Raw genomic sequence first — 13,116 nt, 5'->3', positions numbered from 1 at the left:
CTCTCTGTAATGGCTTAAGATCTAACAGAAAAGAACGAGCACATACTTTTGGACCAGGGAATCCTTGAAACCCCATTAAACCTTGATCTCCATCTTCTCCCTGTAATAGGAACAGGCATCCTTACTATTATTTCATGTTCATAACTCTTGGAATACTGAGTTTGCATCAACAGCTGTGATTACATACAGCCTGTCCTTTCAGTCCAGCGTCTCCTGCTGGTCCTTGGTCACCTTGTGATCCTGGAAGGCCTCTTTTGCCTCGCTTTCCTGGATGACCTAGAAGTCCTTTCCCACCCTGTAAATAGGAAAAAAATACAACTTTTATTACAATTGTGAAAGTTATAAGTGTAAATATGGGTTTCCTGTCAGAAGTGTGGAACACGCTTTCTCTCTAAGAAATAGACTTACTCCATTCATTTTATTTCCCTCAGGAATGCTTTCAATAATTATACATACACTAAAATGCAGATGTGACTTGACTGCTGCTTGATGTGGAAATGTAAAACCCATACATGTTGAATCAATTCTAGTATGGTATCTCCCAGTGTAAGCAGTAAATTCACAAAATGAAATACAGAATAGACAGGTTAAAAGTAAATTTAAAATGTAATCCTCTGAGCAAGACATAGTGTACTTGTGGAACTACCTGCTGTTCAACTAGAAATCTACATTGACTCAAATGGAAACTAGGAAAGTTTCGGCAAGACAAATCCTTTCAGGACTATCAAATACATAGAAATCGAGTCTAGCTCAGGAGGTTACTGAGCTGCAATAAAACCTGTAATTATACATGTTTCACGCTTTGTGCTTATGCTCTTCCCTAGGTTTTACCTTTCTGCTTTAAAAAAGACAGTCTTTTGGTCTGACTTGGTACGTCCACTATTAATGTTTATTTGGTAGTATATGCAGCAACAGTTTTCCCTCAACTCATCTATTCCTTGCATGCACTTCTGACCAGGAACTACCTCCTACAGCTCATTGTCTAGATGAAGGAGTAAAATTCAGACTGGGAGCACGGGCAATAAACACTACAAATAGTGAATACAGTTTATACTAAAATATTTTCATGAAAATATAACAAAGACAGTATTTCCAGTTCTAAAGTAACCTAAGGTTTTAAAGAACTGCTTACCCATAAAACCTCACAGAGCACTGCAAATCATGATTTCAGAGAAACAAAAATCTATTCTACATGAAGAAAATTATCTGTACTGTTTCCACTGTTTGATTATTTTAAAATTGAAATGAGTCTAATTAATTTAAGGATATGCTGATGTCAGGTACATGGAACTGCCTGGAAAATAAAGCACACCCAGATTTATTTCTTTCTAATAGGACTGAACAAGAACAGTTTAAGTCCTATGATAAATGGTGAGTCTTTAGCTCCCAAACTTGAGATTTAGGCTTGAAATTATAGTACTTTGCTTATAGGTTGCTCAGGTGTTCAAATTATCCCAACCGTTCTAGTAGCTACAGAAGGTTAGAAATAAAAGTCAGGAAACGTTTGGCTGTAAAGCTGGAATAAATAAAAGTGCTTTGAACAGCTTCTGGAGTTGGGACTAGCACTTGGATGGGACCTCTATTTTCAAATTACAGTTTATGGAAATGAAGTCAATGCAACTTGTAGTCTTAGCCTTCAAGTAAGTCTTGACTTAGGTTACTCGTATGATTAACAGCAGTATGATGATTCCACAGTCAGTGATTGCAGTATGAAGACTAAGCAACATCAGTAATACTGTACCTAAACAACAAGATCCTAAGTGTGTACCTTTAGTCCGGGTGCTCCCATGGGCCCTGGCATGCCTGACAATCCCTTGGGACCTCGAGCTCCAGGATAACCTGCCAGACCTGGTAAGCCTGAGTTTCCTTTATTACCCTTAACAAATTGAAAATAATGGATTACAAGCAGAACAGCCAAACATGTTTTTTCATTGTATGCTGAAACAGGCTTCTAACATAAAATCAGTCAAAACCACTTAATGCTTTCTGTATATATGGACACACACTGATAATACGTCAAAATACATAGAAAGACTATGATCAGCAGTATCATCTGGATTTCTGTTAATATTCCAAAAGTAAAAGGCTGAAAATACGGTTGAGATTTACAATATTCATTTTTCAGGAAGAAGTAACTCCACGTGAAACAAAATGACACTACCTTCCCAGAGAAACATTCAAAATTCAACACATTTATTTCTAAGTGTCAGGCATAATGAATATTTCTGTAACATAATGTAGTAGAAATACATACATGTATAGATATCTATATTTTTATTTAATATGACATTCAGTTATGCACTCACAGAAATTAAAGGGTTATATGAAATAAGATTTTTATATTAAATGTGATTTTCAGGGCTTTTGAATATGGTGCTGTGGTTTATAAACCGATGGTCTAACAAACTTACATAGCAATAGTTGTGGGTTTTTATTCATTGTGGGAAAAATCAGTTATATGCCTCTCCTTATTACAGATTATAATGGGGTAATGGAGTCATCTTTGATATGATTGTATGATATTTCCAGTGGGAATGCAAAAATATAAGAATTCTTTGGGATGATACTCCTAAATTCAACTCCAGAGAATTTTAAGAACTTGGAAGATGTTCATGATCTGAAACTGGAGAGACCTGAATAGGGTATGCCTACCCCCTATATTTAATATTCTTTTTGTTCAACCAGATTGGAAATTCATACCTGCAACAACAGTGCCTCACTCAGCACCTTGATTAATTCCTAACACAAAATCTAACTTGGCAACATTTTATAACAATTACTGGTCAATACCAGTAGAACTACTGAGAAATACCATACCTGAAATCAAAGTGATCAGATTTTCAATGATGAGAATAACTAAAGGAATTTTCTCCCTCTCTCTGGAGGGACTCACCGCAGAACTGTGTCACTACTCCCAGAGGCACCAGGTCACCATCTTTGGCCCACAGGTGACAAAGAACAGTCAGACAAAAACCTGTTTCCAAGAATGCTTCCAGATACCTTATACTCTTTTTCACCGATTTTGGACAAAGCTTCAGAATTATTTAGGTAGAGAGGCATAGGTTACAAATTCAAAGACAAGAGGGAAAATGTGGGATTATCTCAGAGCCTGAGAGGAAACAGTCTCAGTTGGGGTCTATGGCTCATTTTCAGGAACAGAACTGTGTAGCCTCTCTGAATCAGAAATCATTTTCACTTAGCTGTACTTACTACTAACATATACTAATGAAATAGTTCTTCTCACAGCACCCTTCCCTTTATATCCTGGTAACTTTATATCCTAGTCAGAATATTAGGAGTAAAAAAGAAAGAAAACAAAAGAATTGGTCTAATTTTTAAGATGCTCAACGAACTGAGAATGGTTCCTCCTTTTTAAATATCTTAACCTTAGAAAATCTGTAATGCAAAATGACATAGAGGAAATGTGGAAAGCAACTTACCTTAGGGCCAGGCTTCCCCAACAGCCCAGTCTTGCCAGGGTTCCCAGAAATGCCTTCTGGTCCAGGGTACCCAACTGCTCCTTTCTGCCCTGCTGGCCCCGGTTTTCCCTTGAAACAAATTTAAATCAAATACAGCACTTCACCATCACACAACCAGATTTCAGTCACAGTATTTCCTAAACCCTGCATAACAGTAGACCCAGTGATACGAATGAATACTCGCAGAGGATGTTCTGAGTTAGAGTTCTGAATGCTGCTGGTTTAACCTTAGACTTGCTGTGTTATGGGATCTGAGCTGAAACCATGGAGCTGCCCCCTTTGTGTGCCAGTCCTGGAAAATGACTGAGAGTGTTGACTCTTAAACTGAAGCAAGGAAACCCGATAAAGGAATTTATTTATCTCTGAACTCCCCCCCAACCGTATATCTTTTCAGACTTTATTTTACTAGATATTTAGTACTACTCAGTAATACTTTCACAAATTTATGCTGTTCAAATTTTAACATATCAAAATACATACAAATTTCTAATAAGGTAAGTTTTCTAATAAGGTAACTGTGGCTATACTTGTACAAAAAAAGCCTCATGTCACATCCAACAGAGGAACATTGATTTATTTCCTTACAATTATTTCCCTTTAGACTGACATGCACTATCTTAAAGGGCTTGGGCTTCTGCAATGATCTCTCTGTGAATGCAGTTCTCAGAAATTTAAAATATTCTCACTAGAAAACATCTTCTCTGAAAAAGTATAGTTAACGACAGTCACACAATGTAAGAAGTGTGACATCTTAATAATATTTCTAATTTCTGGTTGCTGAAGTATCTTGCATTTGGGATGTGCTTTGAAACTTCCTTAAGTTTTAGTTTTACGGCCTTCTCCTCACTTCTCTTGCCTTTCCCTCTTTTCCTTTGTCTGCTGAATGATACACTCTCTGCAGTCCTCCAGAGGAAAAAGCTGAGTATTTACAAAAGACACACAGTTTCTTGCCTTCAGTAGGCTATTCTTGCCCTCTGCTCAGCAGGTACAAGCTCTGTGAAGCAGCTGCATTTCTCCAGTTACTGACAATGTTTTGATGTGAGGTAGTAAAAGTTATTTACAATATGTGCTTGTGTGGTACTATTTATTAGGGGACCAAAATAACCTTGATGCATTTTGTTCTTAGCTATATTTACAGAACAACCTACTGCTTCCTGCTCTTTCTTCTCCCTCAGGGAAAAAGGGATGCAAGTTATCTTCTCTACAGTAAATTCAGAAAGAACATAAAAAATTTCAGCTGAGGGCAAGCAAGAGAAACAAATAAAGGGATCTACCACATGTATCCATCATGGACATATGGATCCAAGTTTCTGTGGGCTGCAGCTGTTCTAAGAACTGATGGGGCCAGGAGTGAACAGTAGTATTATATTGCTCTGTGCAATATAATGTGATAACCTCCAAATGGACTACAAGCCATATGCAAAAATGATCTAATTAAGTAACTTTACAGGTGGGAAGGACCTTGTTGTTCTATTAGTTGTACCTCACTTCCATATGCTGAGTAATTGAAGATAATTCAGTATAATTTAACATAATTTCAAAAATTATTAATATTCAAAAATGATAGGGGTTCCTTTACACTTCCTGGATAATAAGAAAGTTCCTTAGAGTGAACATAAGACCTGCAGGTACCATGGCATGATGCAATTTTGTTTTTATTTTTATTATTATTTTCTTTGTTTTATAACCTGAAAATAGACTTTAGAATTTTATTACTTACAGGAATCCCAGGTTTGCCTGCCTGACCCATCGCTCCTTTCTTCCCTGTGGGTCCCTAAAAGTTACAAACACTTGTGAACTGACAAATGTCTTAAACTCAATCCCCTAAGAGCTGATGATTGTTCCCTTCTTAGTATGCATGTTCACATTGCCTGGCTATGAACCAGATTACTTCCATTTCAGGAGACAGCAGAAAGTTTTTGAAGTAAAAGTGAATAAATTTCTGGTAGAATTGTATATATCTTTCCCTTTTATGAATTGGTATAGTGTAATTTTCAGAACTTTTTCTAGCAAGAGGCATAAAACATTTTTCATTATGAAGCTGACAATTTCTTCTCTATCAGCCACCCCTCTGCGAGGAAGTACACTTTTACAGCATTTCCTGTACTCTTTAAAAGGGAAGTCATGAAAAGTAGACAATGTACATACACTAATTGCCTGTGAAAGACAACACTCTTGCCAATTTTAAACACATCACTGAGACAAACTATTATTTCTAAAGGGAAAGACTTTGGTTTTGATATTTGTCATGACTTGCTCTTTCATTATGCCACTAGTATTCTGGGGCAAATTCCTTATTTCCACAGCTCTGAAAACTCAGTGCAGTGTAGTATCAGGAGTCTTCATTTACAGATCAGAGAAGCAAAATCCCAGGTGCCTTCCAGAGCTACTTTGCCACAAGGAACTCCACTTAAGGGTATAACTGAATATCACTGAAACGTTTCCAAAAGAGCCTCTTGTAAAGCTTTATATCACTCCAAAGTCAAACCACTTACCTATCAAATAACACACATTTACTATCCCAGTATGCAATTTTCCATTTTATGTTTTTGTTTTCCCTGCAGGTATGAAAAGGAAACCCAAACACTCAGTCTAGCCTTCAATAACAGTTTTCCAAGGATAGTCAGTGAACAGTAAAAAAGCACAAATCCAAATTAAGTGCAATTTTGCTTTGCTTTTTTCTACTTACTCCTGAACCTCTTTCTCCTTTTGGTCCTTGCTCTCCCAGTTCACCTGGCTCTCCCTTTGGAAAAAAAATAAGATTAAATAAATGAAAAGAATTATTTGAATGCAGATGAAAACATATTTTCAACAGTCAATAGATGAATCTCACTTGTTTGAAACACTTACTGGAGGCCCTTGCTGTCCAGTAGGTCCTCTAAGCCCTGGAAGACCTATATGACCCTGGGAAGGAGAAAATACAGCATATTACAATACAAGTAACTCAGCCTGTCATACCCAGAGCTATAGACTTCCTTGCAAAGCCCATCTTGGGGGGAGCTGGGTGGACCCAAATTCACTGATACAACCTAGATAAAGTATGTTCAGATGTCCAAGATCAAACCTTATGGAGTTTTTATTCTTTACATTCTCTACTCCAAACTGCAAGAGGAAATTACATATTGTTTAAACATTTCTGCACTTCTGTAAGCATAGATTCAGTTCATTCATCTATTACTATGTCTATCTGTATTATCTGTGTAAAATGTGCTTAAATTTCAGAGAAAAATGTTAACTCATTCAGTGTTACAGAATCACAGAAGGTTTAGGTTGAAAAGGGACTTTTTGAGATCATCTAGTGGAACACTCCTCCTCAAGCAGGGCCAGGTAGATAAGATTACCCAGGACCATATCTAGTCAAGTTTTGAGTATTTCCAAGGATGAAGACTCCACAACCTCTCTGGGCAGCTTTTTCTGGTGCTCATTCATCCTCACAGTAAAAAAAAAGCCATTTCAAATGGAATTTCATGTGTTTCAGTTTTTGCCCTGTTCCTCTTGTCCTGTCACTGGACACTACTGGGACAAGTCTGTCCCTTCCTGTTCATTCTATCCCATCAAGTATTTATACACAGTAGGGTCATTCAAGTCTTCTCCAGCTCATGAGTTTCAGCTCTCAACTTCTCACATGAAAGATGGTCCAAAGTGTTTTAAGAGTTCATCAGTGCAGCGAGGCGTAAGTAAATAAGTAAGTACATCTCTGTGCACTTGTGAGAGATGATACTTCAGCTACATTACTCCACATGTATGCATAGCATGCCATGTTCAAAAAAAAAGAAAAAAAAGCAAGAGGTATTACCTTGTAGCCCTCATCACCAGGTTCTCCTCTATCTCCACGTTCACCACTAGGACCCTAGAGAAAAAACCAAAGAGCAAAATATAACAGCTGAACTGAAAGAATGCTGCAGAAAGAAAGCTGGGATTTCTCTCAAAACAGACTAACCAATGATATGGAACTGAGGAATATAAATATTAAAGTTGGCTAAAGGAATAAACATGAATAAACATGATTTTTTTCTAAACAAAATCCATTGCAAACAGTAACTGCTGTCTAAAATATTTTGTAACTGAAGACTAGAAGCTAAGAGATCAATCTTACATGGGCCTAAATGAAATAGGAGTATTGACCTCAATAGAATTCTCCAGGTTTATACCCATATATAAATATATATGATATCTTAATTTAAAATCTGAACAAATAAATGAAGAGACTCTGTTTTCAAGAAATGAAAGGAAAACTCTCTTTTGGTTTCTGTAAGACAGCACATTAAAAATTGGGTTCTCTTCTGAAATTACTTGCTGTAGTCAAAACCTGCTTTAATCTTTAAGCTTGTCCTAATATAAAGGCAATTTCAATCCCTCAGCATGCCTCACACATGAGAGAGCTGCACAGCAGCAGAGGAAATAGCATGATTTTTGTGATTAATGTGATTCTTCCTGCTGCATTCAGACTAGCTTTACTTTAGAAAAAGGCCCTTATTCCAGTCCCACAAGAAACTGGATTTTTCCCCAGAATTTTAACTTTCATTGTAGCAAATGCACCAAATCTAAGTCAAAGGAAAAATTATGGGATAGGGAATCACACCCATAAAAAGTAAGAATGGCTGAGTATTTCCAAAAGACATCCAGCCAATCATTAGATGAAATAATAAATGACTGCCTCTTTCCCACCTGACTTAAGTAAAAGCACATAACGAAAAAGTGCCCAGGCAGCACTAACTGCAATGTATCTTTACAGTTCACATCTGATTAGATTAGTCACTTCTAGTGCATATGCACCAAGAGATACTATTGTGCAACTGCTTGTGTACTCTCCAAAGTTTCAGCAACCACATAGCATGTTTCCTGCAGGGAACCCCACCAGGTGAAAGGGCCCCACTTGCAAGGTTTGAGCAGCCAGCATTACAGAGACAGTTCGGCTACAACAGAATGGGTGGAGTCTCTTCCCTCACGCATCACTGTAATTAAGTTAAGAACCTGGTCCAGACTCTTCAGCTACATCAGGGTCTTATAGTCCTGCCTTTTCAGAAAGCAAGGTATAAACATTAAGGTTACTCAGAAGAGAAGTAGACTGTACAAGAAATGCTTCTGGTGCAATCAAAGGTTGAATATGAAACACTTTTAATAAGATTTTGAGATGGCTTTTTTTTTACAGGTTCATAGTTGCAGCACAGAGATACCCCACACACGAATTTAGTACAAAAATAGCTACAAAACAAAGTTCTCGAAATCAGCTAAATTAGTTAGCAGTGATAATGAAATAAGTCAAAACGTTTTTGATTATTAAAGCAATTAGGTATAATTCAGGGTAAAGAGAGAGGGTAAAATTCTGTTGCTAAATGTGCTGGTCTACACACAGACTAATGGCATTAGTGTAATTAAATAGAGGGCACATAAGCTTAAGCAGGAAAGAGCACACAACTGCATTTTTCAGAGAGAGATTGCCTGTTAAAGGACCATTTTTGTGCAAGGGGGTACTGACTCCTGAGACAGGGATACAAAGCTTCAGAAAGAACAGCATTGGTTCCTGTCTCAAGATGCACTAATATAATTTGTTTGAGAAAGAAAGACCTACTGGTTCACCTATGGGCCCTGGTGGTCCAAGGACTGTATTGTCTTCGCCTGGGTAGCCCTAAACCAAAGATAAGTATTAAAAAATGTTAACTTGGAAATTCAACCTTGTCTACCATGCACACAAGTTTTAATGCTAATAAAAACCAGAGAGCATGTTGTATAGATGCTAAAAGTGAATATGATGCTTATGGTTCTAATATAATGGAAATCATAACTCCATTTTAACATTTACCTAAATGTCCCAAAAGCATTTAGGACTAAAAAACCTAGGTATTTGCTCTGTTCTCAAAGGCAGTTACTAAAAAAAAAAAAAAAAAAAGTATTTGAACAATTTCCATGTAATCATTTCTTTATTTAATGAAAAAAAAGCATAAACAGGATATTTGACAAGAGGAAAAAAAATTTCTTCCACTATTTCAAGAAATACACTTAACATAGAAAAACAAGTGTACAGAAGACTCCAAAAATGCCTCTTAACAGTATTTATTGCAAAACTGGCCTTAGTATAAGAATGTATTTCTCTGTCAAGTGTAATTCCAAATCCATCTTCATGAAGTGAATCCATGTACCTGCTTGGGGTCACACAAACTTCAGCTGGCACACAAATCTGTTTGCAGGATTTGAGACTTAAAAGAACAACAGTAAATCTGACACTAAAATAGCAGCAGAGACCACATCCTGTCCCTAATATTTTAAATTAACCACAGACATTTGTCCATCTCAGTTGGGCTTTCAGGCAGATCAGTGGGTGTACTCACAGACTTAGAGTTAAGTAAATATTTAGCTGGTTCTGCACTGATTATTTTTGTCAGCAGTGCTCACCAAGAGCAGTGGTGCTATCTGATACAATAGAATGTGTTTCTTACAATGGGTACTTTGTGTTTTAAAACCTCAACCATTTTAATAGTATAATTTGGGACTCCATCTCTGAATGATCCATTTCTCCAGTTTGCATTTCTTTTCCTATTCTCTCATAATATTAACAAATACTGCAAATGGTGGCTTTTGCTGTGTGCTGTCAAAAACAGAGGGCATACACTAAAGTTTCCTCTGTTGATAATTTCACAAACTGTAGGAAAATAAAATAAAATCCATCTTCATACCTTTTCTCCTTTGGGGCCTGGGAGCCCTGTGGGCCCTGGAGAACCCTGGTGACCCTAAAGAACCAAACCAAATCAAACTAAAATTAGTTCCAAAACAAATAATTAAAGAAATAATTAATTCCAAACTTTCTTTTAGCTACTTGTAACTATTGTTCTAGTTTTTTTTCTGCTTGTCAATAATGCTAAATCATGATATGACAACAAAAACAATGGACCCAGGCAGAAAATGGATTGTGTGCAGGAAAAGCTCCGTGCACAGTGGGAAATCACAGGTTCTGGCAGGTGAGGGGAACTGGGCTGGTTTTTGCTTCAGGGTTAGGGTCACTGATGGATGTTTGTGTTTGGAAAAGAGACTGGACAGTATGGTCAAGGACTTATGATGACAATCATGACTATTTTTCAGTGAAAGCCACAGTATATTTATGTCCTTCAACTAACTTCATTCAATCATTTTCTGTTACTGAAATAGAAACTTCCTGGCCAGACAGCAGAGGTTGTGGTGTTTGCTGAACTCTATTCATAATGAATAGCTGTAGTAGTTTTATAGGAACTTTATTCACAAGGGGTGAGATACATTGGACAAATAAGGGTTTAAAATCAGTGGTAAAAACCTGCTAGTGAACTCACAAAACCCAGTCACCATTCCTTAAGGCGAACATTTCTGAGTAGGCAATCACATGTCATATAAACATATGTATCTGTCTTTCCTAAAGATATTTGTGTAGTCTAGATACAGATCCTAGTGATAGTTGAAATCAGAGTATCACTTTAGGATGTGTGTGTACATGAATTCAGTAAAATCTCACCCCATTCAGTAAAAACTCACCCCATAACCTGGAATTCCAGACTCTCCTTCAGGCCCCATTTCTCCGTGGTGTCCCTGTTAAATGCAATAATCAGTGAGAAAAAAATGAACTCTTCTGTAAAGTGTTACAACAATGCCTACTTTATAAAGTCACCACTTGGAAAAATCTTCAAATACTGACATTTGACACACACACAACTTTCTTGTTAGGTCCAACTTAATTTAGTAAACAATACTGGGCTTTTCCCTGTTCTGTGGAAAAAATGATCAACGTTTTCAGTCCTAACCTTATAATCCTCGTGCATAATTAAGATTAATAAGGATCTGATCTTTCAGAGGGGTAGAACTCTGTAGATGCTAGTATGCCAAGAGAGGCTGGGGGTGATCATCACCTTAGGAAGTTGAGTCCTTCTCTTAAAAATATTAGCCATTAGATAGTTAACTTTACTTCTGTACTTCATGTGTTCAGGAATGCACTGCTGCATTCAGTGGCCACAGGATTGGGCCCTGAATCACTGAGACAGGGATGTTGCCTCTCTAGTGTGGAGCTTGGATGTGTCTGTGCATCTCTCATGCACTGTGGAGCAAGCTTTGGGAGCTTAAACAGACTTAATTCAGTTAACTTTGGATGAGATTCCTATTTAATAGAGTAGCAGTCTTCATCTGAAATGCTTTGTTTCAGCCATGGCTAAGGCTTATTGCATGTTATAGCAAACCCCATGATTTCTGTTTTTGGAACTGGGAAGGTTTAATAAACAACCATAGCAGTGAGGTTATATGTGGAGTGTGGGGCATGAGTATTCCATGGAGTGCTCTGCCATCCCACTCCTCTGACTGTCGGAGGACCAAAGCATAAGATGAATCCTTTCAGATCCATGCCCCAGGTTTCTGTCTGGAAAGGTGCACAGGCCTTGTTCTGATGCTGAAAGACCACAGGACACACAGGCTGGAAAGGACAATCCCTGCATCTCCAGCTATCTCAAAACTGTTTATATGTGCTGCAGCTGTGACTTGCCTCTTTCCATGAAGAGACATGATTCTGCTAAAACAGAAACATGTGAGCTCTTAAATAAGCATGTTCTGTACCAACCATGGGACCTCGAGTTCCTCTTGCACCTTTGGGACCAATTTCTCCAGGCTGGCCAGAATCCCCAGCAGGTCCAATTTCTCCTGGAGGGCCAAGCTGCCCCTTTTCCCCCTGTTGGTGTTATTGTATTAAAAATAACAAGAGATTGACACTAAGTTTCAAAATGTGATTTATGCTTAATCAAAGTGTGTAACTTAACAGTATTATTTAATAGGTATTACATTTACTGTAGTTATTAGAAAGTCTGAACCCAGAAGTCTTTAGTATAAAAAAAGTCTCTGCTAAAGCCTTTCTATTGTTTTGTTTTGGCCAAAGTTTAACAACTTTTAATAGAAGAAGAAACTGTTCTGAGTCGCAAAGGCACATTCTGATACAAATCTAAATTTCCTAAGGTTTTGAATGTTACTGATTGCAGAATTATGATAATTCTAATTGCTATGGCTTGAAAAAAATTGGCTTGAAGCATGACATCAAAACAGGGATAGTTTTGGTTCAATGGAATTTAGTAATGTAAATTTGACTTTCAGATAAAAGCAAGGGAACCGGGGAAGATGAAAAATACTACCTTTTTTCCTAAACGGCCCCTCTGACCTGGATTTCCTGGTGTTCCTTCAGGGCCCTGTAGATTTATTAGAGAAAGAAAAAGAAATGATTGGGAAAGGCCTGGAAACACGTTTAAACTGTGCTTCAAACTGGATAACTAAGTAGGTTTTTGCAATGCAGGGAAGTGGAAGAAAAAATGTTGTTAACTGCGGCTGTGAGCAAGTTAGTAGGACTGTTTCAAGTTAGAGCAGAAATAAGTAGGCAAGTAGCAGGGATCACTTATCAAACTAGTGGAAAAGCACTAAAAATAGAGGAGAAAAAAACCCCCAATAATCTTGTCCACACAGAAAATATTACTTTAGGAATAAAATTCCTTCAAGACAAACACTATTTTTAAAAGAAATGCAATACAAAGCCAGAGGAAAAGTAAGAAAACCTTGAGTCTGTCAAGTGTGAAGAGCAGGGCCCTGATGCAAATTGCTGGGAAGAAGAGACCTAACTCAGTAAGTGCTGGTGCCTACTACTGCC

At 37.5% G+C, this 13,116-nt stretch overlaps 1 protein-coding gene across 5 annotated transcripts in view; it reads right to left on the bottom strand.

The window, feature by feature from the left end:
• The window catches only part of COL24A1 (collagen type XXIV alpha 1 chain), a 123,940-nt gene that overhangs the window by 15,983 nt on the left and 94,841 nt on the right, over positions 1 to 13,116 (bottom strand). For 3 of the 5 annotated variants that reach the window (XM_064664815.1, XM_064664819.1, XM_064664816.1), the window contains 13 exons: positions 12,611 to 12,664; positions 12,049 to 12,156; positions 10,980 to 11,033; positions 10,154 to 10,207; positions 9,052 to 9,108; positions 7,276 to 7,329; positions 6,330 to 6,383; positions 6,169 to 6,222; positions 5,200 to 5,253; positions 3,441 to 3,548; positions 1,769 to 1,876; positions 188 to 295; positions 47 to 100 (listed from right to left, as the gene is read on the bottom strand). In XM_064664815.1, the coding sequence (XP_064520885.1) occupies positions 47 to 100; positions 188 to 295; positions 1,769 to 1,876; positions 3,441 to 3,548; positions 5,200 to 5,253; positions 6,169 to 6,222; positions 6,330 to 6,383; positions 7,276 to 7,329; positions 9,052 to 9,108; positions 10,154 to 10,207; positions 10,980 to 11,033; positions 12,049 to 12,156; positions 12,611 to 12,664 (921 nt within the window). The remainder of the gene's footprint in view (positions 1 to 46; positions 101 to 187; positions 296 to 1,768; positions 1,877 to 3,440; positions 3,549 to 5,199; positions 5,254 to 6,168; positions 6,223 to 6,329; positions 6,384 to 7,275; positions 7,330 to 9,051; positions 9,109 to 10,153; positions 10,208 to 10,979; positions 11,034 to 12,048; positions 12,157 to 12,610; positions 12,665 to 13,116) is intronic. The other 2 variants (XM_064664817.1, XM_064664818.1) reach the window with 2 other exon arrangements.

The sequence above is a fragment of the Pseudopipra pipra genome, chromosome 9, assembly GCF_036250125.1.
Source record: "Pseudopipra pipra isolate bDixPip1 chromosome 9, bDixPip1.hap1, whole genome shotgun sequence".
NCBI classification, from domain to species: domain Eukaryota; kingdom Metazoa; phylum Chordata; class Aves; order Passeriformes; family Pipridae; genus Pseudopipra; species Pseudopipra pipra.
The sequence above is the reverse complement of the archived record's forward strand: the minus strand, read 5'-3'. Positions and strand labels throughout refer to the sequence as shown.